This window comes from Myotis brandtii, unplaced genomic scaffold (assembly GCF_000412655.1).
Source record: "Myotis brandtii unplaced genomic scaffold, ASM41265v1 scaffold18, whole genome shotgun sequence".
NCBI classification, from domain to species: Eukaryota; Metazoa; Chordata; class Mammalia; order Chiroptera; family Vespertilionidae; genus Myotis; species Myotis brandtii.
Genome location: NW_005356674.1, coordinates 4,495,833 through 4,522,448, shown reverse-complemented (window position 1 = coordinate 4,522,448; position 26,616 = coordinate 4,495,833). Strand labels below are relative to the sequence as shown.

General features: G+C 38.2%; 1 protein-coding gene across 4 annotated transcripts in view; it reads right to left on the bottom strand.

The window, feature by feature from the left end:
• The window catches only part of RYK (receptor-like tyrosine kinase), a 64,726-nt gene that overhangs the window by 1,953 nt on the left and 36,157 nt on the right, over nt 1-26,616 (bottom strand). For all 4 annotated transcript variants that reach the window (XM_014537517.1, XM_014537514.1, XM_014537515.1 and 1 more), the window contains 4 exons: nt 21,602-21,734; nt 20,077-20,186; nt 19,753-19,912; nt 1,014-1,150 (listed from right to left, as the gene is read on the bottom strand). In XM_014537517.1, coding sequence (XP_014393003.1) covers nt 1,014-1,150; nt 19,753-19,912; nt 20,077-20,186; nt 21,602-21,734 — 540 coding nt within the window. The remainder of the gene's footprint in view (nt 1-1,013; nt 1,151-19,752; nt 19,913-20,076; nt 20,187-21,601; nt 21,735-26,616) is intronic.

Below are 26,616 nucleotides of genomic sequence, written 5' to 3'. Positions count from 1 at the left end.
CACGCAGGGAGAACAAAGGGTAAAATATTTAACTGCAGCAGTGTTTGATTATATTCTGTGCAGTGAGAAAACCTGAAGTCATTTTCAAGGTCCACCATTTCTTACTTCTTTTCAGTTGGGTCAAGTTTTAAGCTTTCTAAATGTCTGTTTTCTGGCTAATGAAAATAGGATTCCACCGAGTCTCCTATCTACCTACTCCAGGACTTCTGTGAGGATCAAATGAGATGAGGCATGGGAAAATGCTTCATAGACATTTGGTTACAGTGTGAAATGTTTGCACCTGGCTATAAAGCAAGTTGGGTTCCTGGGCTGAAGAAACTCCAAGGAGGCTAGTTGCTAGGAAGAGGAAGCCGGGAGTTGCTATGTGATGTCATTATCCAGTGCCCACAGCGACCATTTCCAGGCTGGACTGGGCTGTGAGCCACATTTTGTGCCATGGGGTCTTGGCAGTGTTTGCTGCGATTTGGTGGGCTGTTGCTCCGGGGTGGTGGTGGGGCCTGTGTCCCACTTGGGAGAAGCCGAGTGTTGCTTTGTGGGCACCAGGTCCACGGTGCCATTTCTCTCTAAATGGCCAGTGCGAGTCATGGTAGCTCCTGCATTGAGCGTCTGCCCCCTGGTGGTCAGTGCATGTCATAGCGACCAGTTAGATGGTTGGACACTTAGCATATTAGCCTTTTGTATATATAGATATGTCCTTAAGACTCTACTAGTATAAATAAAAGTCATCCTTCACTCTGCATAGAGTAACCCACATGATGTTCAGTGTTTTCTCACTACGTACATTAGTCTCTTGGATGGATTAAGCGCTACAAACATTAAGATGCAAAAAGTCCGAATGTCAAATGCATTAAAGAGTGGACGAGCCTGGCTGACTGTGGTTCTCTGGAAGAGTCTAACTCACGTCTGAAGAGTCATTATTCTCAAAGGGAAGTCTTTGGACACCTGCTGCTTTTCTTTTATCCCAACATCATGAAAGGAATGAAACCCATGTCTTCAAGCACAGAAAAACTTACAGTTCATCAGGACAGTTGATAGGCTGGGCTATTCGGTAACCGTCTTTCAGGTACGCAGCCATCTCAAAGGGGTCGATGTCCACATAGGGCGTTTGGCCCAGAGTCATGAGCTCCCACAGCGTCACTCCGAAGGCCCACTGAGGAGAAGGAAAGCATAGGAGGGGTATTTAGAACAGTTGTCAGAGTGCTGCTGCCTGTGGCCAGGTACAGACCCAAAACAGCAGATTCACCAACTCTTAGGGAAAGCAAAATATTATCTACCACGCCCAGTTAGTTTATCTTGCTGGGACAAAAAAAAAAGCATTTGTGGATTCATCCTTTAATGTGAATATCATTAATGGGTATTCTAAGGTGATTAGATGCATTGGAAAAAATTGTTTTTACTGCTGATTATAGGTTTTCCTAATATGAAACTTTGTTACTTTAAATACTGTAGCTCGTATCCACAATTGAGAAGTGGAAAATGAATATAACTTTAGCCTAACTGAAGGCAAGAGCATCCTGAATCAGTGAAATATGCAAAATATGTAAAATGTAGAATGCCATGGGTTTTTTTTTGCTATATTCACATAATTTAAATTAACAAGTATCTGAGAAGATAGCTCCCAACCTTGCTTGAGTAAAAGATCAGATTTATTTAAAAGTAACCTGTGAACTACTGACAGGAGCAGAACTCCTAAGCAGAGGCCACAGTACTCATTCCTGGTCACCCTGGCTACCCGTGGCTCCTGGGAGCATGTGGAGGGCAGGCAAGGTGTCTACACAGAGCTGCTGCCACATGGCCGGGAAGGACGCACAGAGGGGGCTCCCACTGATCTGCTGCCACATGTGAGCCCCAAGGTCAGAAAGGAGGCACAAAAGAGGACACCTGTGTACCCTGGTATCCTGTTTATGTCCTTTCAAGTTCTAGAAGTTGTGTATCCTGTATCTCACTTAAGTTTCACAACAAACCAGTGAGAATCATTGGCAGCCTGATTTTACAAGTGAGGAAACTGAGGCTGAGAAATAACTTGCCTCAAAAATTTTTGAGTGAAGGAGAAAAAAAAAAAGGAAAAAAATAAAAGGAAAAAACACATAAGACAAAACCAAGTCTGTTTACAAAATCTGAGCACAAAACCAAGTCTGTTTACAAAATCTGAGCATAGTGCATTAAATTTTATGTTACTATTTTTTCAATAACATAATCTTGAAATACTCCCTAAAATATAAAGGTTTTTTTTTTTAAAAAAAAAGCCTATATTAAAGAATAAAAGTTTTATTTCTTATAATCTTTGTAAACAAAAAAAACAATGGAACAATATCTTACAGAATATTTAAAAAACTGCTACTGGAAAATACTATACCAAATCAAAATATACTTCAAAAATGAAAGCAAACTACAGTTTTTCAGACAAACAAAAGCTGAGCGAATGTCACCAGGAGCCTGCACTGCAAGACCCAGGAGAGCAGCTCTTCATGTGGAAAGAAAGAACCCCAGACGGAAACGTGGACCAGCACAAAGAATGGAGAGAGGGCTGAAAACATACCAGTAACAACTAGGTATTTTTTCCTCTTGTGAAAATGTCCTCACTAGATTGTTTACAGCAACAACCGCAACCCTGCATTGTGGGGTTTATAATACCTAGAGAAGTACAATGCATGCCCATGATAGCACTTAGGATGGACGGGGTGAGTGGAACTATTTCACTGCAAGCTGCTTATATTAAACATGAAGTGGCAGAGTATTATTTGAAAGTAGGTCTATATTGTAAACCCTACAACAGGTTTCCCAGCCTCAGCCCTCCTGATACCCTGGGGTGGGGAATTCTTTGCTGCGAGAGGTTTTGTGCGTTGGAGGATGTTGCACAGCACCCCAAGTTGTGATAACTAAAAATGCCTCCAGACATTGCTGAAGGTCCCCTGGCTGGGGTTTGGGGGTGTGGGGTATGATAAATTGCCCGCCCCCTCCCCCCAGTTGAGAAACACTAAAGTAGACTGATCAAAGAAAGAAAGACACAGATTACCAGTATCAGGAATGAAAAAGGGAATGTCACTACAGATCCTATGGACATAAAAAAAATACTATGAACTCAGCTTTATGCCAATAAATGTAATGTTAGATGGACAAATTCCTTGAAATACACAAATTACCCAAACAGACACAATAACAACTTGAAAAGCCGAACTGGTTTGGCTCAGTGGATAGAGCGTCGGCCTTCGGACTGAAGGGTCCCGGGTTCGATTCCGGTCAAGGGCATGTGCCTTGGTTGCAGGCACATCCCTACTGGGGGCTGTGCAGGAGGCAGCTGATCGATCTCTCTCATCGATGTTTCTAACTCTCTATCCCTCTCCCTTCTTCTCTGTAAAAAAATTCAATAAAATATATATTAAAAAAAAAAGAACAACTTGAAAATACTTATAGCCCTATACCGATTAAAGAAAGAGTTCATAATTAAAAATCTTTCCACACACAAAAAAACTATGTATCCAAACAGTTTCACTCTGTGAATTCTATCCAACTTGAAAGAAAAAAAACAAAAAACAGATCGTATTAGTTTCTTAGAGCTGCCACAACAAAGTGCCATAAACTGGGTGGCTTAACAGAATTTACTTTCTCACAGCTCTGCAGGCTGAGTCCAGCACGAAGGTGTCGGCAGGGCTACGCCCCAGCTGAAGTCTGTGGGGAGCATCCTTCCTGACCTGCTCCTAGTTCTGGTGGTTTGCTGGCAATCCTTGGTGAAATGAAGCTGAAACATTTCAATCTCTGCCTGTTCTCAAACGACATTCTTCCCTTGAATATCATGGTGTCTCTTATAAGGATATTAGTCATACTGGATTAAATAGTCCACCCTAAATGAGTATGACTTCATCTTAACATTTTACTGCAATGACCCTATTCCCAAATAAAGCCACATTCTGAGGTACTGCACCTATTTTGTGTGTGTGTGGGGGGGGGGGGAAGAGGGGGACACACAATTCAATCCACAACACAACCCTACACTAACTCTTCCGGAAGGAGGGCACACTTCTCAACTCATTTTGAGGCCAGCATTACAAGAAATACCAAAACCAAAGCGTTCAGCCTTTTGGAACTTAGTATCTTTTTCATTAACAGTGACCATTTGGGAGCAGCAATGCCCATCCTTGAGGTCTGTGCTTTTTGGTGGTGGTGGAGTGGGGCGACAGGAAATTGATGGAGATGGATGTATACATTTTGAATCTCCACAGAAGCAGTCTACTGGTTTAAGGGGAACATTCTATTCCACTTAAAAAATGAAAAAACGCTGTCAAGTTCATAAAAGTTAAAGGAAGCTGCATGCTTACATACAGGTATTTACTTGTCTACTTTAATACCTTCCTCTCCATGAACTTTTTAAAAAATATATATTTTATTGATTTTTTACAGAGAGGAAGGGAGAGGGACAGAGAGCCAGAAACATCGATGAGAGAGAAGCATTGATCAGCTGCCTCCTGCACACTCCCTACTGGGGATGTGCCCGCAACCAAGGTACATGCCCTTGACCGGAATCGAACCTGGGACCCTTGAGTCCGCAGGCCGATGCTCTATCCACTGAGCCAAACCGGTTAGGGCTCCATGAACTTTTAGTACTGACACTGATTAGTACAAATGATGCTAAATTTTTAAAATTGTGCCCAACTTCCATCGGGAAGGTAGTGCACTACACAGAATAGAACCCAAAGAAGGGAAACTGGTTAGAAGGGATTTCCCACCCCTGGAGCAGCTGTGGGGAAGGATAATCAATCCAACCAGAGTTTGGAGGAAGAAACGGTGGGAAGCGATAACATATGGATACTGCCACTTTGTACACGGGAATAGCTCCATCCCGACAAGGGAGGAACATCCTAACAACTTCGGACGGTAAGGGACTTGCACAGTCATGCCAGTGGTGTCTGAGACCCGGAGTGCGCACAGGTACTGCAACAGTTCAATGAGTAGAAACTGACTTTTAAAAATTACTTCTTTTGCATTGTTTTGTCCACATTATCGCTGAGCATTCACGCAAGGTTCTCATATTAAAAATTGCAATGCTAGCCCTAACCGGTTTGGCTCAGTGGATAGAGCGTCAGCCTGCGGACTCAGGGGTCCCAGGTTCGATTCCAGTCAAGGGCATGTACCTTGGTTGCGGGCACATCCCCAGTGGGGAGTGTGCAGGAGGCAGCTGATCGATGTTTCTCTCTCATCGATGTTTCTAGCTCTCTGTCCCTCTCCCTTCTTCTCTGTGAAAAATCAATAAAATATATTTTTAAAAAAATAAATAAAAAATAAAAATAAAAATTGCAATGCTAATAAATGCCAAAAAAGGACAATAAAGCCAAAGGGTGCACTGCAGTTTCATTTCCTTAAAAGCCAACAAGTGATTAATTACATGTTGGCTCACCAACCCTTCAAAAAAAATCAAGACCAATAGCACAAGGATGATTTGTGGAAAACTTGTTCTCTGAAAGTCTTCTGATAACTGAACCATTTAAAACTCAGACAGACTTATTCTATAATTTCCTTTTGTTTGACGTCATTGGAAAGGGAGTGTAAGAAGGTCAAGTTGTTTTTTCCAGAGTTTTATAAAAGGCTGCGGCTACTGTTAGAAGGGTCTCAACGTCTGGGCCATTCTTACTCAGTGCTATTCTTACTAAATGTTAAAATGTGGTTGAGTACTTTGCAGATGCAGCTGTAAACAGAATGAGCTGACAGGAACTCAACCAGATAAGGAAAGCCAATCACAATGAAGAAATCAACATGTATTTGACCACAGTGTATATAAGCAAGGCCTAAGCCTCCTTGCAGAGAGGCAGAGCTATGGCTGCGAGTCCCATCTTTGTCACTTGCTGAAAGAAAATAAAACTACCAACAGCCCTGAACCCCTTGAGTTCGGTAACACTATGTCCACTTAAAGAACGTTTAGAGAAGAACAAATTCTATTCATTTTATTCTCTTCTCACAACTTATTTTATAGATTTTTAATATACAGGATATAAAGCATTCTTTCAACTAACAAAGTATTCTGATATGACTTGTCAAAAACTGTATAGATAAAATTATTTTTTACTCTATTATGTCATGTTAACTAATGGTGGGGCTACTAAGAGATTTCCATGCTGTTACTTCAGGAACTTAAAATGCAAGGCTGAGCTCAGTATACTACATGGATGAGAAAAAAATGTTGTCAAATTCTTGATTATTCTATCTGACCACAGTAAGAGCATAATTAAGTGTTCTATGGCTAGGCCTTTCTGTTAATACTAGATACCTAACATCCCTTTCTCGTGGAAAGTGGAAATGGGTTCCAATCACCAAAGTGCAATTAATTTAATTGGGCCAAGGGCTTTCCAAGCCTGACTAACAAGAATTATTATCTGGGGTGCTTGTTTAAAGTATAGACTTCCCAGTCCTATCTTCAAAGTTCTGAGGCCTGGAACACAGTATTTTTAACAAGAATCCTAGCTGTGTCTTTAAGAGCCAGCAAATTCAGGTACTCGTCTTAGATATGTTAGCGGAGGTGGTCAGATCACAAAGACATTTTTCATTTTTACTGTAGGATGGCCGACATACAATGACCTGCGCATAAAGTGTTCGATTTGATAAGTTCTGACCTATGTATACACCCCAGAAGCCACTGCCACATCAAGAAAATAAACACCTCCATAACCTCCAAAAGATTCTTCCTGCTCTAATCCTTTCCCTTCCACTCCTACGTAATCATCGGCTTTCTGTCATTATAGATTAGTTTGTATTTTCTAAAATTATATATAAATGAAATATTTAAACTGTACACTTTTTTCTTTTTTGCCGAGCTTTTCACTCAGAATAAGGATTCTGAGATTTATCCCTGGCACAGCACGTTTCAACAGTTCATCCTTTTTCGTTGTTGAATAAGTAGTCCATTGTATGAATATAGTGATTTGTTTATCCATTTATCGGTTGGACACCTGGATTATTTCCAGGTTTAGCTACTAAAAATAAAGCTGCTATGAACATTTGTGTACAAGTATTTGTAAGGACATATGCTTTCATTTAACCAGCAGAAAAATGACTGATATGGTACATATACGCTTAAATTTTTAAGAAACTGCCAAACTGTTTTCCAAAGTGAATGTACATATTAGATCTCTGCCAGCAGTGCAGGAGCTATAGTCCTCCATATCCTTGTAAACAGTCTTTTCCATTTTAGTCATACTGATGGATGTGTAATGGTATTTCATTGTGGTTTCAGTTTGCACTTTTCCCGATGACTAATGATGTTGACCCTATTTTCATGTGATTATTTGCCATTCATATATCTATGCTGGTGAAGTGTCTCTTCAAATATTTGCCCATTTTTGTCTTGGGTTGCTTTGTTATTACTGAGTTTTGAGAGTACTTTTATATATCCTGCATATATGTCTTTTATCAGATATGTGTTGCAAATATTTTCTCCATATGACTTGTCTTTTCATTCTCAACACTATTTCAAAAAGCACAAATTTTAAATTTTTATGAAGTCTAAAAATTGTTCTTTTATAGATCTTGGTGTCTTATCTATGAAATCTTTAACACAAAGTCCCAAGATTTTCTTCTATGTCCTTTTCTAGACACTTTATAGTTTTAGATTTTAAATTTGGTCTATAGTCTATTGAGTTAATTTTGTGTATGGAGGAAGGTATGGATCCAAGTTCATTTTTTTGTAGTTGGATACCCATTGCTCCAGGACTGTGTGTTTAACAGAAAATTCTCTCTCCACTGAATTGCCTTTGCACTTTTGTTGCAAATTAGTTGACCGTACATTATGTGGGTCAACTTTTAGATACTCTATTTTGTTCCACTGATCTGTCTACCTTAAGGCTAATACCAGTCTGTCTTGGTTACTATAATTTGAAATCAGACCTCCAATTCTGTTCTTTTCAAAGCTGTAGTGGCTACCCTAGGTCCTATTATGTTCACATGAATTTTAGAATTAACCTGCCAATTTCTACCCAAAAAATTAAAAAGCTTGCAAAGATTTTTTGGGGGACTATGTTAAATCTTTATGTCAACTTGGAGAGAACAACTATCTTAACATTAAGTTTTCTAACCAGTTAACATGGTATACTTTTCCATTTATACAGGTCTTTAATTTCTCATAAGGATGTTTTATAGCTTTCATTGTATAGGTCTTCACATGTTTTGTCAGATATATTTTTAAGAATTTCATATTTTTGATGTTTTTTATGTTTTAAAAAAACCTTTGATTTCTGATTTTTCATTATTAGTGTACAGTAATCCAACAAATTATTGTGCATTGATCTTGTATCCTGAAATCTTTATAAACTCATCTGTTAGTTCTAGTAGCTATTTTGTATATCTCATTGGATTTTCTTCATAGATGGTCATATCCATAAATAGTACTTTTTCCTGTCCACTTTTATTGCCGATTATTTCCTCTTCTTGCCTTAGTGTGCTGGCTGCAACCTCAAGTACAATACTGAAGAGAAGTGATGAGAGTGGGTATCCCTCTTGTCCCTGTTATCAGGTAAAGAGCATTGTCTTTCAGCAGGAAGTATGATGCTAGCTGTACATTTTTGTTTTTGTAGATGCCCTTCATCAGATTGAGGAAGTTCTCTTCTATTCCTAGACTGCTAGCAAATTTTATTAGGAATGAACTTTGAATTTTCTTCTAATACTTTTCTGCATCTATTGAGATGATCATCTGGTTTTTCTTTTTTAGTATGTTAATACAGAAAATTTACCATTTTGAAATGGTAAAACAAACTTGTATTCTTGGGATAAAGCCTATGTGGTCATATTATTTTTAAAATATATTTTTGAATTCTATTTACTAAACGTTAGGTTAAAATTTTTGAATTTAGAATCATGAGAAATAATGAGCTATAGTTTTCTTCTCATCTTTGTCTGGTATTGTTTCGGGTAATGCTAACCTTATAGGATGAATTAGAAAGTATTTTTTCCTCAATTTTCTGAAAATTATATAGAATATGTATTATTTCTTCCTGGAATGGTTGGAGGTACTCAACAGTGCCCTAGAATTCATTATGGACCTAGAGTTTTCTTTTAGGACAGGCTTTTAATTAAAGACTCAATTTATTTAATGTGTATATAGGGCTATTCTAATTATCTACTCCCTGAGTGAGCTTTGAAAGTTCTTCTCTTCCAAAGAATCTGTCTGTGTCTAAATTTATTGGGAAACAGTTGTTTATAATATTTTACTAATGAATACCTATGAGAACCTATAATGATATTACCTATTATTCATTATATTGTTAATTTGTAACCTCTTTTTTTTTTCTTAGTCTGGAAAGAGATTTATTGTTAATGATATAATCAAAGAGTTAAGCACTGGCTTCACTGATTTTCTCTCTTGTTTTTCTGTTTTGCATTTCACTGTCTTCTATTAAATCTTTATTATTTTCCTTTATCTACTTACTTGGTTTTTAATTTGTTCTTTTTCTAGTTTCTTAAGGTGAAAACTAAGATCACTAATTTGAGACTTTTCTCCTTTTCTAATATTGATGTTTATTAGTATATATCCCCAAATTTTGAAATGTGTTTAATTCAAGTCTAAATACTTTATAATTTCCCTTTTGCTTTTTTCTTTGACACATGAACTATCTATAAGTATATTATTTAGTTTCTAAATATTTGGGGATTTTCTAGATTCCTATTTCTTATTTTTAAATCAATTACATTGTATTCACAAAACCCTACATTTTATGAATTAAATCTTTTTGAATTTACTGACTTGTTTTATGGCCCAGAATATGGTCTAGCTTAGTAAATATTCCATGTGCTCTTGAAAAGAATATGCATCCTGCTGTTGTTGGAATGGAATGTTCTATAATTGTTAATTAGATCTAGTTGGTTGACACTGTCATTCAACTTACTGACTTTCTATTTGGTCACTTCCTGAGAGGGCTTGGAAATGTTTTCAATGATCTTTTAAAGAGATATAAATAATAAGAAAAAAAACTTATGTATTACCCATGCAGTTACCATTTCTGGTGCCCTCTGTTCCTTTGTATAGATCCGTATTTCCACATGGTATCATTGGTTCCTAAAGGATTTCCTTCAACATTTCTTGTAGTATGGGTTTGCTGGTGATGAATTTTTTAGCTAGTTTGTTCTGAAAAAGTCTTTATTTCTCCTTCATTTTTGAAAGATACTTTCCTGGTTACAGAACTCTATGTTCATAGCTTTTTCTTACAGTGCTTTAAAAACGTTGCTTCACTGTTTTCTCCCTTGCATTGCTTCCAAAGAGGTATTTGCTGCCATCCTTTCCTTGGTCCCTTTGTTAAACATATTAACATGTATTTTTGTTTTTCTGGCTGCTTTTAATATTTTCTTTTTATCACTAGTTTTGAGCAATTTGACTATGTGCTGTTGTTTAGTTTCTTCAGGTTTCCTGTGTTTGGGGTTTGCTGAGTCCTTAGATCTATGGGTTTATATTTTCCCCCAAATTTGGAATTATTTCAGTGGTTACTTCTTCAGTATTCTTTCTATCCACCCGACTCTCCACTCATGTCTTTGGGGACCTCAATTACACATATATTCAGCAAACTGGAGCTGTCCACCAGCTCAGTAAGAGATCCTTCTTCAGGAATTTTCTGTATCTTCTCTTTCCTATCTCTTGCTTTACTTCCATCTCAGAAGGGAGGTGGACTTCCTCCTGTGCCAAGACTGTATCTTTACCTGGACTCCTGGGTGCACTCACCCATCATCTCTTAGACCTCCCCTCCAATAACCACGTTTCCAACCTCTTTCTCCCTCTTGCTTCCCTGGCCTAAAAACAAACCAAACAACCCAACATAATAAAAACAAAACGCAAAAAATAACAAAATAGAGCCTCTCTTGATCCTGCCAGCCCATCAAGCTATGATCTTTTCATTTCTCTTCATAGCTGAACTTCAAAGTGTAATATATTTATTGCCGCCATGTTTTCACCTTCCACAGTGTCAAATATCACATCTATCTTTAATGATTTACAAAGTTGCTTGTTCAAAAGCCTCTTTCTTCACTTCTCACCCTCCCCCCCAATGATTTCCTCATTCTTTCTGACCAATGCAAATATGTTTACAGACTAGATTCTCCTTGAAACTATTTTCTTCCCCAGCTTCTATGACACAGCATTCTCTGGATTCTCTTCCTATCTCTCCATTTTCTTTCTTTTCTCACTAATGAAAAACAAACAGTCCCTATTCCCTTGGCTTTCTTCGCTCTAGATATTCACTACCTCTGGGGTCAAATGCTCTAGTTCATTCAATCACCACTTTTAGGAAGTTAATGTCCAGTTTCTAATATCTTGCTTCTATTATTGCCGCCATGTTTTCACCTTCCACAGTGTCAAATATCACATCTATCTTTAATGATTTACAAAGTTGCTTGTTCAAAAGCCTCTTTCTTCACTTCTCACCCTCCCCCCCAATGATTTCCTCATTCTTTCTGACCAATGCAAATATGTTTACAGACTAGATTCGCCTTGAAACGATTTTCTTCCCCAGCTTCTATGACACAGCATTCTCTGGATTCTCTTCCTCTCTCTCCATTTTCTCACTAATTAAAAATAAACATCCCCTATTCCCTTGGCTTTCTTCTCTCTAGATATTCACTACCTCTGGGGTCAAATGCTCTAGTTCATTCAATCACCACTTTTAGGAAGTTAATGTCCAGTTTCTAATATCTTGCTTCTATGCCTTTACAGAATTCCAGACCCACATTCTTAAACTCAACATGCCCCATATCAAATTAATCATGTTTCCCCAAACCAGATATTCTACCCACTGTCTTCAATTATGTTGCATCTTCACAGTGGCTTAGGATTTATTGCAACAGCATAACTAAATAAAAGTACAAATCAAAGATTGCACTCAAGTTTTCAGAAACATGGGCCCTGAGTAAAAAGGCACAGTAGACATTTATGCAATAGATCTAATAGTTAAAAGGGTAGGTGGGTGGGGAGCTCTAGCCACGAAGGTGAATAAATAAATCATTTACTCAGATAATAACTGTGGTCAAGAGAACAAATGGGATATCTGATGGGAAGTCTATGGGAGTGGGACAAGGAGAAATGTGAGGATTCAACATGGAAATAGAGAGAACAGGCCAGTGTAAGGCCATTCAGGACTCTTTTTACACAGTCAAGTACACAGCTCTCCAAAGATAAGATCAGTACTGCTGGCTGAGACTGTTCTTAAAATAAATGACCCCAAAGGCATATATATGGATGTCAACTTCAATTCTGTAACTATGGAACATCTGCTAAGGGAAAATAAGTAAGGCAGCGTTCCCATTGCCCATTCTGGGGAGAATGACTTGTCCATAAACATATGAGGCAGCATGTGATAGGTGGTATTAGGTCGGTACAAAATTCTCTGGGGAATCGAAAAAAGACAAAATCAAAGGTCATAAAGGGCCTTGGCAAGGTGGTTCAGTTGGTTGGAGCGTGGTCCCATGCACCAAAAGGTTGCAGGTTTGATCCCTGGTTGGGGAGAGTACGAGAGGCAACTAACTGATGTTTCTCTCTCTAAAATCAATGAAAAACATTCTCAGGTGAGGATTAAAGAAAGGTCATAAAAGGCTTTGGTTTGTTTGGAACCAGCAGGAATTCCAGACTTGCTGAAATGCAGAATATAAGGAAATGTACAGGGGTTTTATGAAGCTAAAAAAGGACAAGGACAATAAGATTAAGGAACAGAGGCTCTAAAAAACAGGGGAAGGAGTTTGGATCTTTAAGCCTTCACTTTGAAGAAATATTCATGGAGAAATATTCCTAGCAGTGGAAGATTGCATTTACTAGACTTATTAACATTAAGCAATTTTCACAAGTTTTCAAAACTGACACTCCACTGTGCACAAGATATAGGCTTTATTAGTATATATCCCTTCTAAATATCCAATTTTTTAAGATTTTATTATTCTGTGAATTTTAATTTTTCAGACACATTTTCTAGGCCTTTTCAATAACTGTAACTGAAATATACAACTACAGGATTATGTTACTCTAAAAAAAGAAAGGTCATAAAAGGCTTTGGTTTGTTTGGAACCAGCAGGAATTCCAGACTTGCTGAAATGCAGAATATAAGGAAATGTACAGGGGTTTTATGAAGCTAAAAAAGGACAAGGACAATAAGATTAAGGAACAGAGGCTCTAAAAAACAGGGGAAGGAGTTTGGATCTTTAAGCCTTCACTTTGAAGAAATATTCATGGAGAAATATTCCTAGCAGTGGAAGATTGCGTTTACTAGACTTATTAACATTAAGCAATTTTCACAAGTTTTCAATACTGACACTCCACTGTGCATAAGATATAGGCTTTATTAGTATATATCTCTTCTAAATATCCAATTTTTTAAGATTTTTATTATTCTGTGAATTTTAATTTTTCAGACACATTTTCTAGGCCTTTTCAATAACTGTAACTGAAATATACAACTACAGGATTATGTTACTCTAAAAAAGTTTTACTACTTAAACTTTAAGATCCAATAAATTTATACAAGTAACCCTTGAAGGGATCGGGTCCTTTTAATAATTCTTCAATGTTAGCTATTAACTAAAATTCTTAATACTCCTCCAGACTTTATCACTGTGGCTAATATTTTTTTATTCCAGCTAAACAAACATACCCAGATGTACAATGACTATATAAAATGCATTGATTGCATCACATATCAAATTCAGTACATGTTGCTAACACAACTTTAAAAATCAGCTATCTTTAGGCATAATATTACACGTGACTGAAAAGATACTCCTTCTGCTGTAAATCTGTCCTAGGCTCTGTGATTAGGGAAGACAGAAGAGCCAACATTGGATGCCTACCAGGCAGGCATACATTTCTGCTATTCATGGCATGTTCCTCCACTGTCCCAGATGCCAAGACACTGCTCCACCAGAGCACTGGGTCTATCTGAAGGGAATGTTACATACAAAGGGCAGGGCAGGAATGCTAACAAGATCTCTTAAGGAAAATATCTATTCTTAGGGAGAGCCAAACACAGGAAATACATCAAGGCAATTACTCAATCAAAAAATAGCAACTGGTCACCTCTGAAAATATATTAACTGTTCTTGAAGTAAACCCATTTATTTCTCATTCCCAGGAAATATGAGGGCTAATAAATACTTTTAAATAAAACTAAACAGTATCTTAATTTTAAAATTCAAATCTTTATTTCCTAGTGTCTGAATAATACTATCATCTCTTTAGCTTTTCCATAATGTCTTTATATCAATTCCTCTTAACCTGAATTTCATATTTAAACAGTAAGTCTAAGATTATTGATATATAAAATCTGCAACCATAATGGCAGCAAATACATATTAGGCATCTCAGCATTATTCTAAAATTAATAATGAAGATAAAACATAAAACAAAAAGTTTTCTAGAGGGATTGAGGGGGGAAAAAAAGAGAAAGAGCTCACGAACACGGATAACAGTGTGGTGACTGTGTGGGGTGGGGAGGTGGAGAAGGGTATAGCGGAGATAATGGTGATGGGGGGGGGAAAGGATTCTCTGAAAAGTACAGTTTTATCTTTGATACTAGAGTAGTTTTAGGTCAAAAGACCAATCCTCAGGGGTAAGTTATGAGTGTGAGTTTCTCCTGCTCAGGTCTGCTCAGGGCGTGGCAATGACTTTCCAAGGGACTAGGCAGTGTTTACAGGTAATAAGAAGCCCTCTCCTTTAAATGTCCTACCCAGATAACTTCACAGATCTCCCTCCTCCAGGCAATGCTTCATGTTTACAAAATAAACAGTATAGAGGCCCTGCACCCTAAAAACTGTTCCAATATCTTAAAGGATCTCCTTGTGACCATAAACCACACGGATGTGATTAGCATTAAAACCATTTCCTTGACTTGTTTATCCCAAGAAAATGCTTTTTAAACACAATGTAATACCATAAAGACAAGAAAACCAACAAGAACGAAACTCTTAATTGTGCATTCTTGATTGCATTTAGTCTCTTAATAAAAGATAGTCTTTTAACAGCAGAATTGTTAGCTACAATTAGCTAAAGAATTCAAAGAAGATATAAATCAAAAAATTATTTTCAAATAAAGGAAAAGAAAGTCACCAAAAAAAATCTATAATGGAATTCACATCTGATGAAAACAGAATAAAAACAATATCCAGAAATTCTTAAGAATGCCCATGATGACATCATATCTTAAAATAATGTTTGAAGGAGATTTATAACTAGTCAAATCTAGTTGTGCGCATTTCCTAAGTTCAACAGTTAAAAGCTGATATTAGCTTTATAAGAATCTTGACATATTGAAAAATAGAATCTTTCCATTAAAAATTGTGAAAACACAACCCAGAGATAAAATGTATTATTTGTACGATGGAAAACATTAGTATATTCCTAAAAAAATCATGTAGAGTTTTTAACTAAAAAAACAACAACAAAAAACAAAAATGTTAAAAGGACAAAGAAAATGTCCCCTCCACGGCAGTAATATAATTAGTTGTTACATTTATACCTAAAATATGTATTTTACATGTGTAGGGACTCTGGTGGGAGTGCGGTTATATTATTTGTTTTGCATGTGAATCTGCATGATGTTTTTCAGCCCAAAAACAGAAAATTAAGTATAGCTTTTAAACTCCCAACTCCATCCATAAAGAAAAAAAGCATAATGATTATACCTATACATTTTCCTGATTTATACTATTATTTTTAAATATATTTTGAATTACAGTTAACATACAATATTATATTAGTTTCAGGTGTACAATACAATGATGCAGTATTTATCTATACTAATAAAAGGGTAATATGCTAATTAGACCGGACATCATCTGGACATCCTGATGAGGCCAGCAGGGGAGAGCAGTTAGGGGGATCAGACCGGCAGGCAGGTGAGCAGTTAGGAGCTAGCGGTCCCAGACTGCAAGAGAGATGTCCAACTGCCAGCATTCGGACATCCCCCAAGAGGTCCTAGATTGGAGAGGGTGCAGACTGGGCTGAGGGACGCCCCCATGCACGAATTTCATGCACCGGGCCTCTAGTATACAGTATTTATATACCTTATGAAGTGATTCACAATAAGTCTAGTAACCATCTGTCTGTTACAAAGTTATTACAATATTAATAACTTTGCTGTTATTGCAACTATTCCCTATGCTGTACATTACACTCGCAAACATAACTGGAATTTTGTACTTAATTACCTTCCCCTTTTCTGTTAATCCTCCCACTTACCTCCCCCTCTGGGAACCATCAGTTTGTTCTCTGTATCTATGGGACTGTTTCTGTTTCATTTGTTTCACATTTTTCTTTTTTAAATCATGGTGTGTGTTTTTAATGTTTTTACTGATTTCAGAGAGGAAGGGAGAGGAACAGAGAGATAGAAACATCGATGATGAGAGAGAATCACTGATCAGCTGCCTCCTGCATGCCCTCTACAGGGGATCGAGCCTGCAACCCAGGCATGTACCCTGACTGGGAATCAAACCGTGGCCTTCTGGTTCGTGGGTTGACACTCAACCACTGAGCTACACCAGACAGGCCACACAGCTTTTATATTTAATCTCTTCATTAAGAGTAGTACATATTGCATTTGGGTGGTGAATTATCTTTCCTTTTTATCAAGTAATTTTTATTATTATTATCATTGATGTAGCTGATTTAAGAATTCAAAAAATATTCAATCCTATAAAATTGAAAAGCAGGATTTTTACACTAACAGCAACATCATAGTCTTAGGAAACAAAAGGGTATTCCTCTTCCTTTAAACCTCAATTATCCAAGGCAAAAGATACTAGTATTTGGGAGGGTTCGATACCCAGTCAGGGCACATGCCTGGGTTTGGGCTTGATCCCCAGTAGGAGGCGTGCAGGAGGCAGCCCATTGATGATTCTCTCTCATCATTGATGTTGCTATCTCTCGCTCCCTCTCCCTTCCTCTCTGAAATCAATAAAAATATATTTAAAAAAACAAAAAAAACTGTATTTTAAAACCAAAGTTAAACCTGTTTTCCCCCACACCCTATAAACAAAGCTTTGCTTAATGTAGAAACTGGTGAAGAATTCCAGCTACGATTCAGAACTCCTGACTAAAGATTTGGTAACCCTAAAAACAAGCACCCTATCAAATAGTACAATTGGTCCTTACTGTCATTCAATACAGTAGCTGTGTGCTGGCCTAAAACTCCAATTCTGTTTTCTCTTTTTATATTATTTGAGAAGAATCAAAAACAAAAAAGCAACCCTTCTCCCTAAAGAAAGCTTCCAGGTTTTCTTTAGATGCTTTGCATATTTGTACTGTTTTACTTGAAATTGTAACTTCTTGACAATGTTAGAGAAGTTTTATTCTATTATGAAAGCTCTGAGGAAACAGAGGCCTAGTTCCCCACTGCTATACAAGCTGAGCCCTTAGGGTTCAGATATAAGAGACTACAGTGGGGCCTTGACTTACGAGTGTCCCGACTAACGAGTTTTTTGAGACGATTTTTTGCATTGAGTTGATAGAGTAATTTGAGTTAACGAGCTCCTTAACAAGCTCGGTCTCTGAACGAATTAAACTCGTAAGTCAAGGCCCCATTGTAGATGTATTTCCCCACCCAAGCCTCTGGCTGGGAACAGCTATGGCAATAAGTTTGTATCCACTGTGAACTTGTGCAGCTGCTCCTAAAGGAAAACCTCCCTTCCTCATCTTCACTCATATTTACTCTGCCTGTATGACAAGTGTCAGATATGGTTTTTTTCCCTGAGAGTGGTTGATTTTAAGTTAAGTTAAAACAAAGTCTTTTGAAGATATGCACAATAGAAGACTTTAATTAACAGAAAAAAGGCAAAAGACAACGTAAGTAAATTGTTCACCCACATCAAGTGAACACATTTAATCAAGACACTTGGTATATAAAAAAGGCACCCTATTATCAAATAGCTAACCTCGCTTCTGAAAAAGAAAAAAGGTAATTAGATTTTAATTAACAAGAGAGGGTTTCTCCCCTTATCAAATCATTCTAATGTCAAGGATTTTAAGTGAAAATATCAAGTTTTCAATACAGAAGTCTTAAATAATTTCAATTACTGAATGTAGTACGTTGAAAGATGGCCCCAAAGATATGTCCACATTCAAACCCCTGAGACTTGTAAATATTACCTTATTTGGCAAAAAAAAAAGTGATTAAGTTAAAGACCTTGAGAATAGAAGCTTATCCTAACTTATGTAGCTGGGTCCTAAATACAATCATATCCATCATTATGAGAGGCAGAGAGAGTTTTGAGAGACAGAGACATAGGAAGGAGAAAGTGATCTGAACATGCAGCAGGGGGAGGCAGCCCCAAACCAGGAAAGGGCAACTGCCCCCTGAAGGTGGGAGAGGTAAGGAGGGTTTGCCTCTGAGAGCCTCTGGAGGAAGCACAGCCCTGCCTGCCTCTGGATTTCACACATTTGGCTTCCAGAACTCAACTCTGAGAGAATAAATCTCTGTCACTGAAAACCACCAAGGTTGTTGTAATCTGTTACAGTGGCCACAGGACGCTAATCCACTGAGGGAAAGAGTGTGTTAAAAGAGTAATCCTTACAGCACACACACTTAGCAGTAGAAGTAAAAGGATAACTTGATACTATAAATAAAATGAGACACAATATATAATAATATAGTAAGCCTATTTTTTACAGTTGTAACTTTGAAACAAATTACTCTATTAAGATTTTACATGTAACACTAACAGATATCACTGATCATTCAGTGTTTGCAGTTAACACAAAAATTATGATGGCAATTGCTTCTTTTTTAAAGTATGTTTTTATTGATTTTAGAGGTAGAGAGAGAAATAACAATGATAAGATAGAATCATTGATCAGCTATATCCTGCACACCCTAGGGGATCAAGCCCCCAACCCAGGCATGTACCCTGACCGGGAATCGAACCATGACCTCCTGGTTCATGGGTCAACTATTCAACCACTGAGGCACACCAGCCAGGCACAACTGTTTATTTTATTCCACAATCCCATTTTACCCCAAAATACTTCTTTATACCTACACTCTGAATGTTTCAAAAAGCTACTTTGTGACCAAAAATATGTTTCCGTAGCTCCCTGTACTTATACCTACCTTATCTGCAGTTTAAGCTAACCTCTGAATATTCACTACAATAAAGTCCAGTAAGAGACAGGAAAATAAATTCATCTTTCAAAACAGAATAAAAAATGACAGAATTTAAAAATGCCTGCAAAATACCCATAAGTATATGTGACTTCTGAAACTGAACATCACTAAGTATAAAGAATCCCACTACATGATCTGCTCGAGTGGGCAGACCACCCAGAAGCTGACAGAGGGAAAGAGTGACATCTGAGGAATTATAAATTACGCAGGTCATAATACTTAGAAGAGGTCATTTTAAAAAAGAAAACAGTAAATTTTTTTGATCTTGGAACCACTTAGTCATTTTGAGACTTCAATGAGAAAATAAAAATAATAAAATATTGTAACCTCTCTAAGCCTCAATGTTGTCACCTTTAATACTGAGATAATAGTAGTTAGTTAGCTGCCCCATAGTGTTAACAGTGCTCCTCATCTGGTTATTGTGAGATGCCACACAACGATGGACCATAGTTTGGGTCACAGCTTCTCTCTGTAAACTGGCTGGCTGAGCTAACTACACTTGCTTTCTCAATGAGAAATTTCAGGGAAAAGTTACTAGATTTCAATAATAATAATAATAATAATAATAATAATGGTAATTATTATTATTATTTTAAAACAGAAAGCCTTGTTTCCATTTTGTTGACATCCGGGCCCCAGCACTTACCACATCACTAGCGCTGGAGAACTCATTATTAACCAGACTTTCCAGAGCCATCCACCGAACTGGCCTGTTTTCGTTGTCCCCTAGACAGTGGTAGTCCATGGGGAACAAGTCTCTGGAGAGGGCATTGTCTGTGATCTTAACTTGAAGTGTGTCATCAATGCTGAAAAGTAAAGATACAAATATCAAATGCAATCAGAATATTTAAAAAATATAGGTCACAGTGACTCTTAAATACAACGTAATTCCCACTGTGATTTCTGGAAAGAACCCCAAATCCAAGGAACACTAAACATCTGCTGACAGCGATGAGCCCGTGGCACCTACACACAGTTCCTAGCAGCCAGGTCTTTGTGGATGACTTCCCTTCTGGCCAGATAGCTCATTCCACAGGCAATCTGAATAGCCATGTGTACCAGGTCTTGCTGAGAAATTGCCTGTGGGAACAGAAAATGACAATGTTTGCAGTTAGCACAAAAATTACGATGGCAGCTGCTTATTTTATTCCATAATCCCACTCTATCCCAAATACTTTTAATACTTACACGCTGTTTGTTTTTTAAAGCTACTTTTTGACTAAGAATACGTTCCTTGTATGTACTTCTATCTACTATAGTCCTTACTCTGTAAAATAATTTACCATTTCCTTCTCTCATCTGTTAGGTATATATCTCCCCAGCATCCAGCACACAGAGCAGCTAGCTGCTCGTAAGTGTCTGCTCAATGCTGAACACACAAGGTAACATTTCAGATGCTTATTACTCAACAACCAGTTCTTTTCTTCTCAAATAGTTTTTAGTAGGAGATTATCCCCTAGGGACCATTTTCAGACGACTACAATCCTCCAGCTCTCTCCACGCTGGGGTGCTCCCTGGAGCCAGGATGCCAGTTCTGTGGGCGGAGGAATGACTTTCCTCCCCAAGTGATGCTGGGGCTTCAGCCTCCAACCACTGGTTAGGAGCCAGCTTTAATCCTGTCCGTTTACAAAGCATGTCAAACATATTAAGCCAAATACTCAATGCAGCCTCTGAATCCATGTTCTCCTGGCAACCGTAGTAAGTACATTATTATAACATCTTGAAACAAACTTAATGGGGCTACAAGATACAGTGGCAGCAAACACCTACTAGGTTTTGGCACCACTACCATCACGATGCGTTTGCAATGTGACTAATGCTTCACAGCTATGGCACAAGCAGTGCAGAGAAAGAAATGCTTAGATGACTATCATCTTACAGCCGTGAAATGACTGGGAGGGTGTTACTGGGAGGGTGTTACGGGGATTTTGAGGTGATTCTAAATACACACACAATGGGTAAACAAGGAAAAACTTCAGCATCAGCAAAGTGTACACCTTTAGGCAGGAATCATAAAGCAATCTTCCTTTAGACCAGAGGTTCTCAACCTGTGGGTCGCGACCCCTTTGGGGGTGGAACAACCCTTTCACAGGGGTCGCCTAAGACCATCGGAAAACACATATATAATTACATATTGTTTTTGTGATTAATCACTATGCTTTAATTATGTTCAATTTGTAACAATGAAAACACATCCTGCATATCAGATATTTACATTACGATTCATAACAGTAGCAAAATTACAATTATGAAGTAGCAACGAAAATAATTTTATGGTTGGGGGTCACCACAACATGAGGAACTGTATTAAAGGGTCGCAGCATTAGGAAGGTTGAGAACCACTGCTCTAGACCAACAGGTTATACCTTCTGATTCACTTTGAGTTTCTTTTTGCAGGCCTTCACACAGAGTATAGTTAAGAATGTAAACATCTGCTTTCAAAGACAATATCAGAAACTACTGGTAAATAACTGGTACTTGGCAAATTTTCTCACCTGAGGATTATTGGCCTCTACTAATTTGCACTGCCGTAAAAACAATTTTAGATTCCCCCAATTCATGTAAGGCAATATCACCATGGGCTTTTCTCCTTCTTCTATACACACATGGGTAATAGGAAGAAGATTTCTATAAAATAATCAGAAATCAGGAGAAACACAAGTGAAACTTAAAACTTCAGGAGCTTACTTGGAATAAACAGCAATAAAGAAAACCTAAAATAAAATAAGAATTATCTCTAACATATGTACTTAGAAACATGATTACCATTAAAAACATAAAATTATAAATGCTCCTTTAAAGTAGACTTTAATATTTCCCATAGATGCACTCTCTCGATGGGGAAAGTTATAAACTCAAAGCTGCTTCCTGTGGACTGAATTCTCTGGAGACACATCTGGCCACACTCAATCTTTACTCTACAGGATAATTAGAGACAAATGTTTGACTATGAGAATATTATGATAATAACCGATTCTGTCCATCATCACACTTTAAAAAAAGGCCTGATGCAGACGGTGGACAAGAATATGACAATCAAGAAGGCCTTTCAGAGGCTGAAACTGTCGCAAAAGCCAAGACGGTCTTAGCTGGTCGCATGGTATTTAGAATCCAATTTCCAAAACCATAATTTACCATTAACTGTCTGTGTGACCATCTCTTTTGGCCTTAGTTTCCATACCTCTAACATAGGAATCCCACCAACCATAAGACTTTGCTGTAATGTGCAAAGTTAAGCATGTGGTAAACAATCTTATTCCCTGTTTCATTTCTATGGCACAATAAATACATTTCACCCTACTGCCTAATTGGTATCTGGAAATAACCGTTAATTTTTCCCACAGTTATGTGACTTTTTATATAATTACCTTATCTTCCCCACTAAGCTGAAAACTCCTAGAAGGCAAAAACTAACACGGTCTCTTATTTTTACACCTAATGCCTCATATTTTATATCACAGAAAGCAAGCATTTAATAAATAGTTGATAAACACAGAAATAATATAGCTTTAAAAACATTCCTGTTCCTTAACTTAGCATACTCTGCTTCCAAACATGTTTAATAAGGAAAAAAGCTACAAGAGCAAGTACAATTACTATTAATTACAAAAAGTTGCAAACCACTTGAATGACCAAAAAGTCAGTAAAGAAGAGCTGTTACGAGAACATGAGTAAAAGCTGATCTCGTAGGAAAGCAAGACACAAAAGTCACCTGTTTGCAGGATAATTACAGTCATGGGAGGTGAGGGAGGGATAAAACTGCACAGAAAGATGCCACGATTAAGGAGTTGTTGTGTTGAGTTGTGGGACTCTGGATCAGTTCTAACTTGCTTTTCTGCACTTCCTAAACTGTCTCAATTGAGCATACGTGTTTCTCTTTTAAACCCACCATCACATTGTGGCCTGACCATCGGTGTGCATGTGAAAGCTGTGGGCTCCCCTTGTGTGTGCAGGAGTTCCCAGAGAGGAAGCACTGGCTCGAGGGGCTGGGGAAATGTGGACTCAGATAAGTAAACCTGTATGCGGTGACCTCTCCGTAAGGCTTCTGCTTGCACTGCAGCCTGAGAGGGGCAGTGACGATGAGTCCCACTTCGCAGGCAGAAGTGAAGAGAGAGGTTAGGTAATGTCAAGGTCAAAAAGCAAGTACACAAAGAATAAAAAGCAAATCTTCATCTGATTCCAAAACCCTCACACTTCCCCCGGGACATTTCCTCCCAGGGGAACAAAAGGGAGCACAGGGGAGATGAAAACTCCGGAAGTCCCATGCACACTACAGTGACTACAGCAAGTCTGCCCTCAGGATTAAGTGAGCATTTCAGGGGGGATGTGAAGAGGTGCCCAAGCTCTTTACCACCACCTCCCCCAAAATTATTCCTCTGCTCCTTTCCTCACGACTGCAATTCCCTGAGCAGAGTTTAAGGCATTTATCCAGGCACAGCAAGTTTGCTGGAGGAGATCACATCCTTTTTCTATCACCAGAGGATTAAAATCCCCTCTGGGAAAGGTAACAAGTGGCACGAAAATGTTTCAAGGTACAAATGGCTGCTCTTCATTCCACCCATTTCATAAAGTAAAGGAGGACAAGGAGGAAGGTCTGGGATCGAAGAAGAGTGGATGAGAGCAGAAGCAGGTGCCGTAGAGAAGAACACGGTGGAAGAAGGGTGGTTTCTGTGGGAACTTAGGCGAGAACTGCATCCAGCTCTCAGTCTTGCCGAGTGTCCTTGCAGAGTCAGAGCTGGAAGGCAGCGATGCTCAGCCTTTTCATCTCGTGGCACACATAAAGTACTAAAATTCCGCGGCACCCCCCAAAAAACACTTTTTGCTGATCCGACCCAAAAAAAAGTGTAATTTTGATTCATTCACACCAACGGCTATTGTGTTGGCTCAGAAGGTAAAAGCTTTTTGTCACAGCTCTATGAAGAAGACTAATATCAAGCTTTTAGCCCTGGTCTTTAGCCCTGGCCGGTGTGGCTCAGTTGGTTGGGTGTCATCCTGTGCACCAAAAGGTTGCTGGTTCGTTTCCCAGTCAGGGCATATGCCCAGATTCAGGTTTGATCCCAGCAGGGGGCATTCCGGAGGCAGCTGATCATGTTCTACTCTCATACCAATGTTTTTCTTTCTCTTTCCCTCTCTCTAAAAATCAATAAAACATATATTTTAAAAGCTCTTCATATAGAGCTACAAGTATCTTTTTAAAAATCATACTATGACTGCCCTAGCCAGTTTGGCTCAGTAGATAGAGCGTTGGCCTGCGGACCGAAGGGTCCTGGGTTTGGTTCCAGTCAAGGGCACATACCTTGGTTGCAGGCTCCTCCCTGGCCCAGGCCCTGGTAGAGGCTCTTGCAGGAGGCAACCAATCGATGTGTTTCTCTCACATCGATGTTTCTCTCTGTCTTTCCCTCTCTCTTCTACTCTCCCTAAAAAAATCAATGGAAAAATATCCTCAGGTGAGGATTAACAGCAACAACAACAACAACAAAAATCATACTATGACCTAACAAGAGATTGGTTAAATGAAATGTGGTAGTACACTGATTTAATGAACTACTAAGTAGCCTTTTTAAATGTGGTCATGAATTTACAGTGACTGACATGAAAAGTTAGATATTGTTTTGTTATACCAAGAAGCATGTTAACCTTGCTAAGGATAATAACAGTATATGATTATATAGAAAGATATTCTTTTAAATGAATCAAAAGTGTTAAGATGTCCAATTTACTTTAAAATACTTCCACACTCACAAATATCTACCATCTATCTAGACAGATGTTACACATACACTTAAATGTACACATGCAAATAAAAATGGCAAAATGTTAATAACCAACAATGAATTTAGGAGGCAGTCTTTTCGTGTTTATTATTCTTGACTTCAGCATTCTCTAGGTTCAAAAATTTCATAACAAAGTTTTTTAGCACATGTATTATCATTATTCTATTTTTGACGGGAAATATGCACATAAATATGTATAAACTCTCCAATGCTTAGCTATGATTATCCAGATGTGGGCTTACATGCTCTTGTATAGACTTGACTGCATTTTTAAATTTTATGCTATGAGCATGCCTTTCCCTTTTATACTCAGAGAAAACCCAAACTATCCAAAAAGACACTATTCAATTCAGAACACATCACAATGTTCTTAAAATAAAGATGTGAAGTACAGTGCCACCATGCTTAACAAGTGCTGGCGGCTTTTCCTCTCACCTGTGATGAAGGCCTCGCAGCTTACAACTTTCAGTGAGCATCATTGTCACCTGAATTTCAGAAGCTTGATCTACGTCAAGAAAAAGACATTATTTTGAATGACAATACTGTATATACATATAGTACTATTACTATTCTCTGCTATTAGTAAATAATTGTCTCAAGTAAATTTAAATAGGTCTTGCTTAAAATTCTATTGCAGTAGGTAGTGTCTTGTTGAATAGGTCAACAGTAACAGAAGTCATTAAAGATAAATCTGACTACATAAAACTTAGAAATTAAGGTTCTATAAACAAAGTAGAGAAGTTAATAACAGATTGGAAGAATATCTGCAACACATAAGGCACACAAAGGGCTAATTTCCTTTTCCTTTCTGTCCCCCTTCTTTAAAGAGTTTATACAAATCAAAGAAAAAAAAAGCTCTCAGTCTTGCCGAGTGTCCTTGCAGAGTCAGAGCTGGAAGGCAGCGATGCTCAGCCTTTTCATCTCGTGGCACACATAAAGTACTAAAATTCCGCGGCACCCCCCAAAAAACACTTTTTGCTGATCCGACCCAAAAAAAAGTGTAATTTTGATTCATTCACACCAACGGCTATTGTGTTGGCTCAGAAGGTAAAAGCTTTTTGTCACAGCTCTATGAAGAAGACTAATATCAAGCTTTTAGCCCTGGTCGGTGTGGCTCAGTTGGTTGGGTGTCATCCTGTGCACCAAAAGGTTGCTGGTTCGTTTCCCAGTCAGGGCATATGCCCAGATTTCAGGTTTGATCCCAGCAGGGGGCATTCCGGAGGCAGCTGATCATGTTCTACTCTCATACCAATGTTTTTCTTTCTCTTTCCCTCTCTCTAAAAATCAATAAAACATATATTTTAAAAGCTCTTCATATAGAGCTACAAGTATCTTTTTAAAAATCATACTATGACTGCCCTAGCCAGTTTGGCTCAGTAGATAGAGCGTTGGCCTGCGGACCGAAGGGTCCTGGGTTTGGTTCCAGTCAAGGGCACATACCTTGGTTCCAGGCTCCTCCCTGGCCCAGGCCCTGGTCGAGGCTCTTGCAGGAGGCAACCAATCGATGTGTTTCTCTCACATCGATGTTTCTCTCTGTCTTTCCCTCTCTCTTCTACTCTCCCTAAAAAAATCAATGGAAAAATATCCTCAGGTGAGGATTAACAGCAACAACAACAACAACAAAAATCATACTATGACCTAACAAGAGATTGGTTAAATGAAATGTGGTAGTACACTGATTTAATGAACTACTAAGTAGCCTTTTTAAATGTGGTCATGAATTTACAGTGACTGAC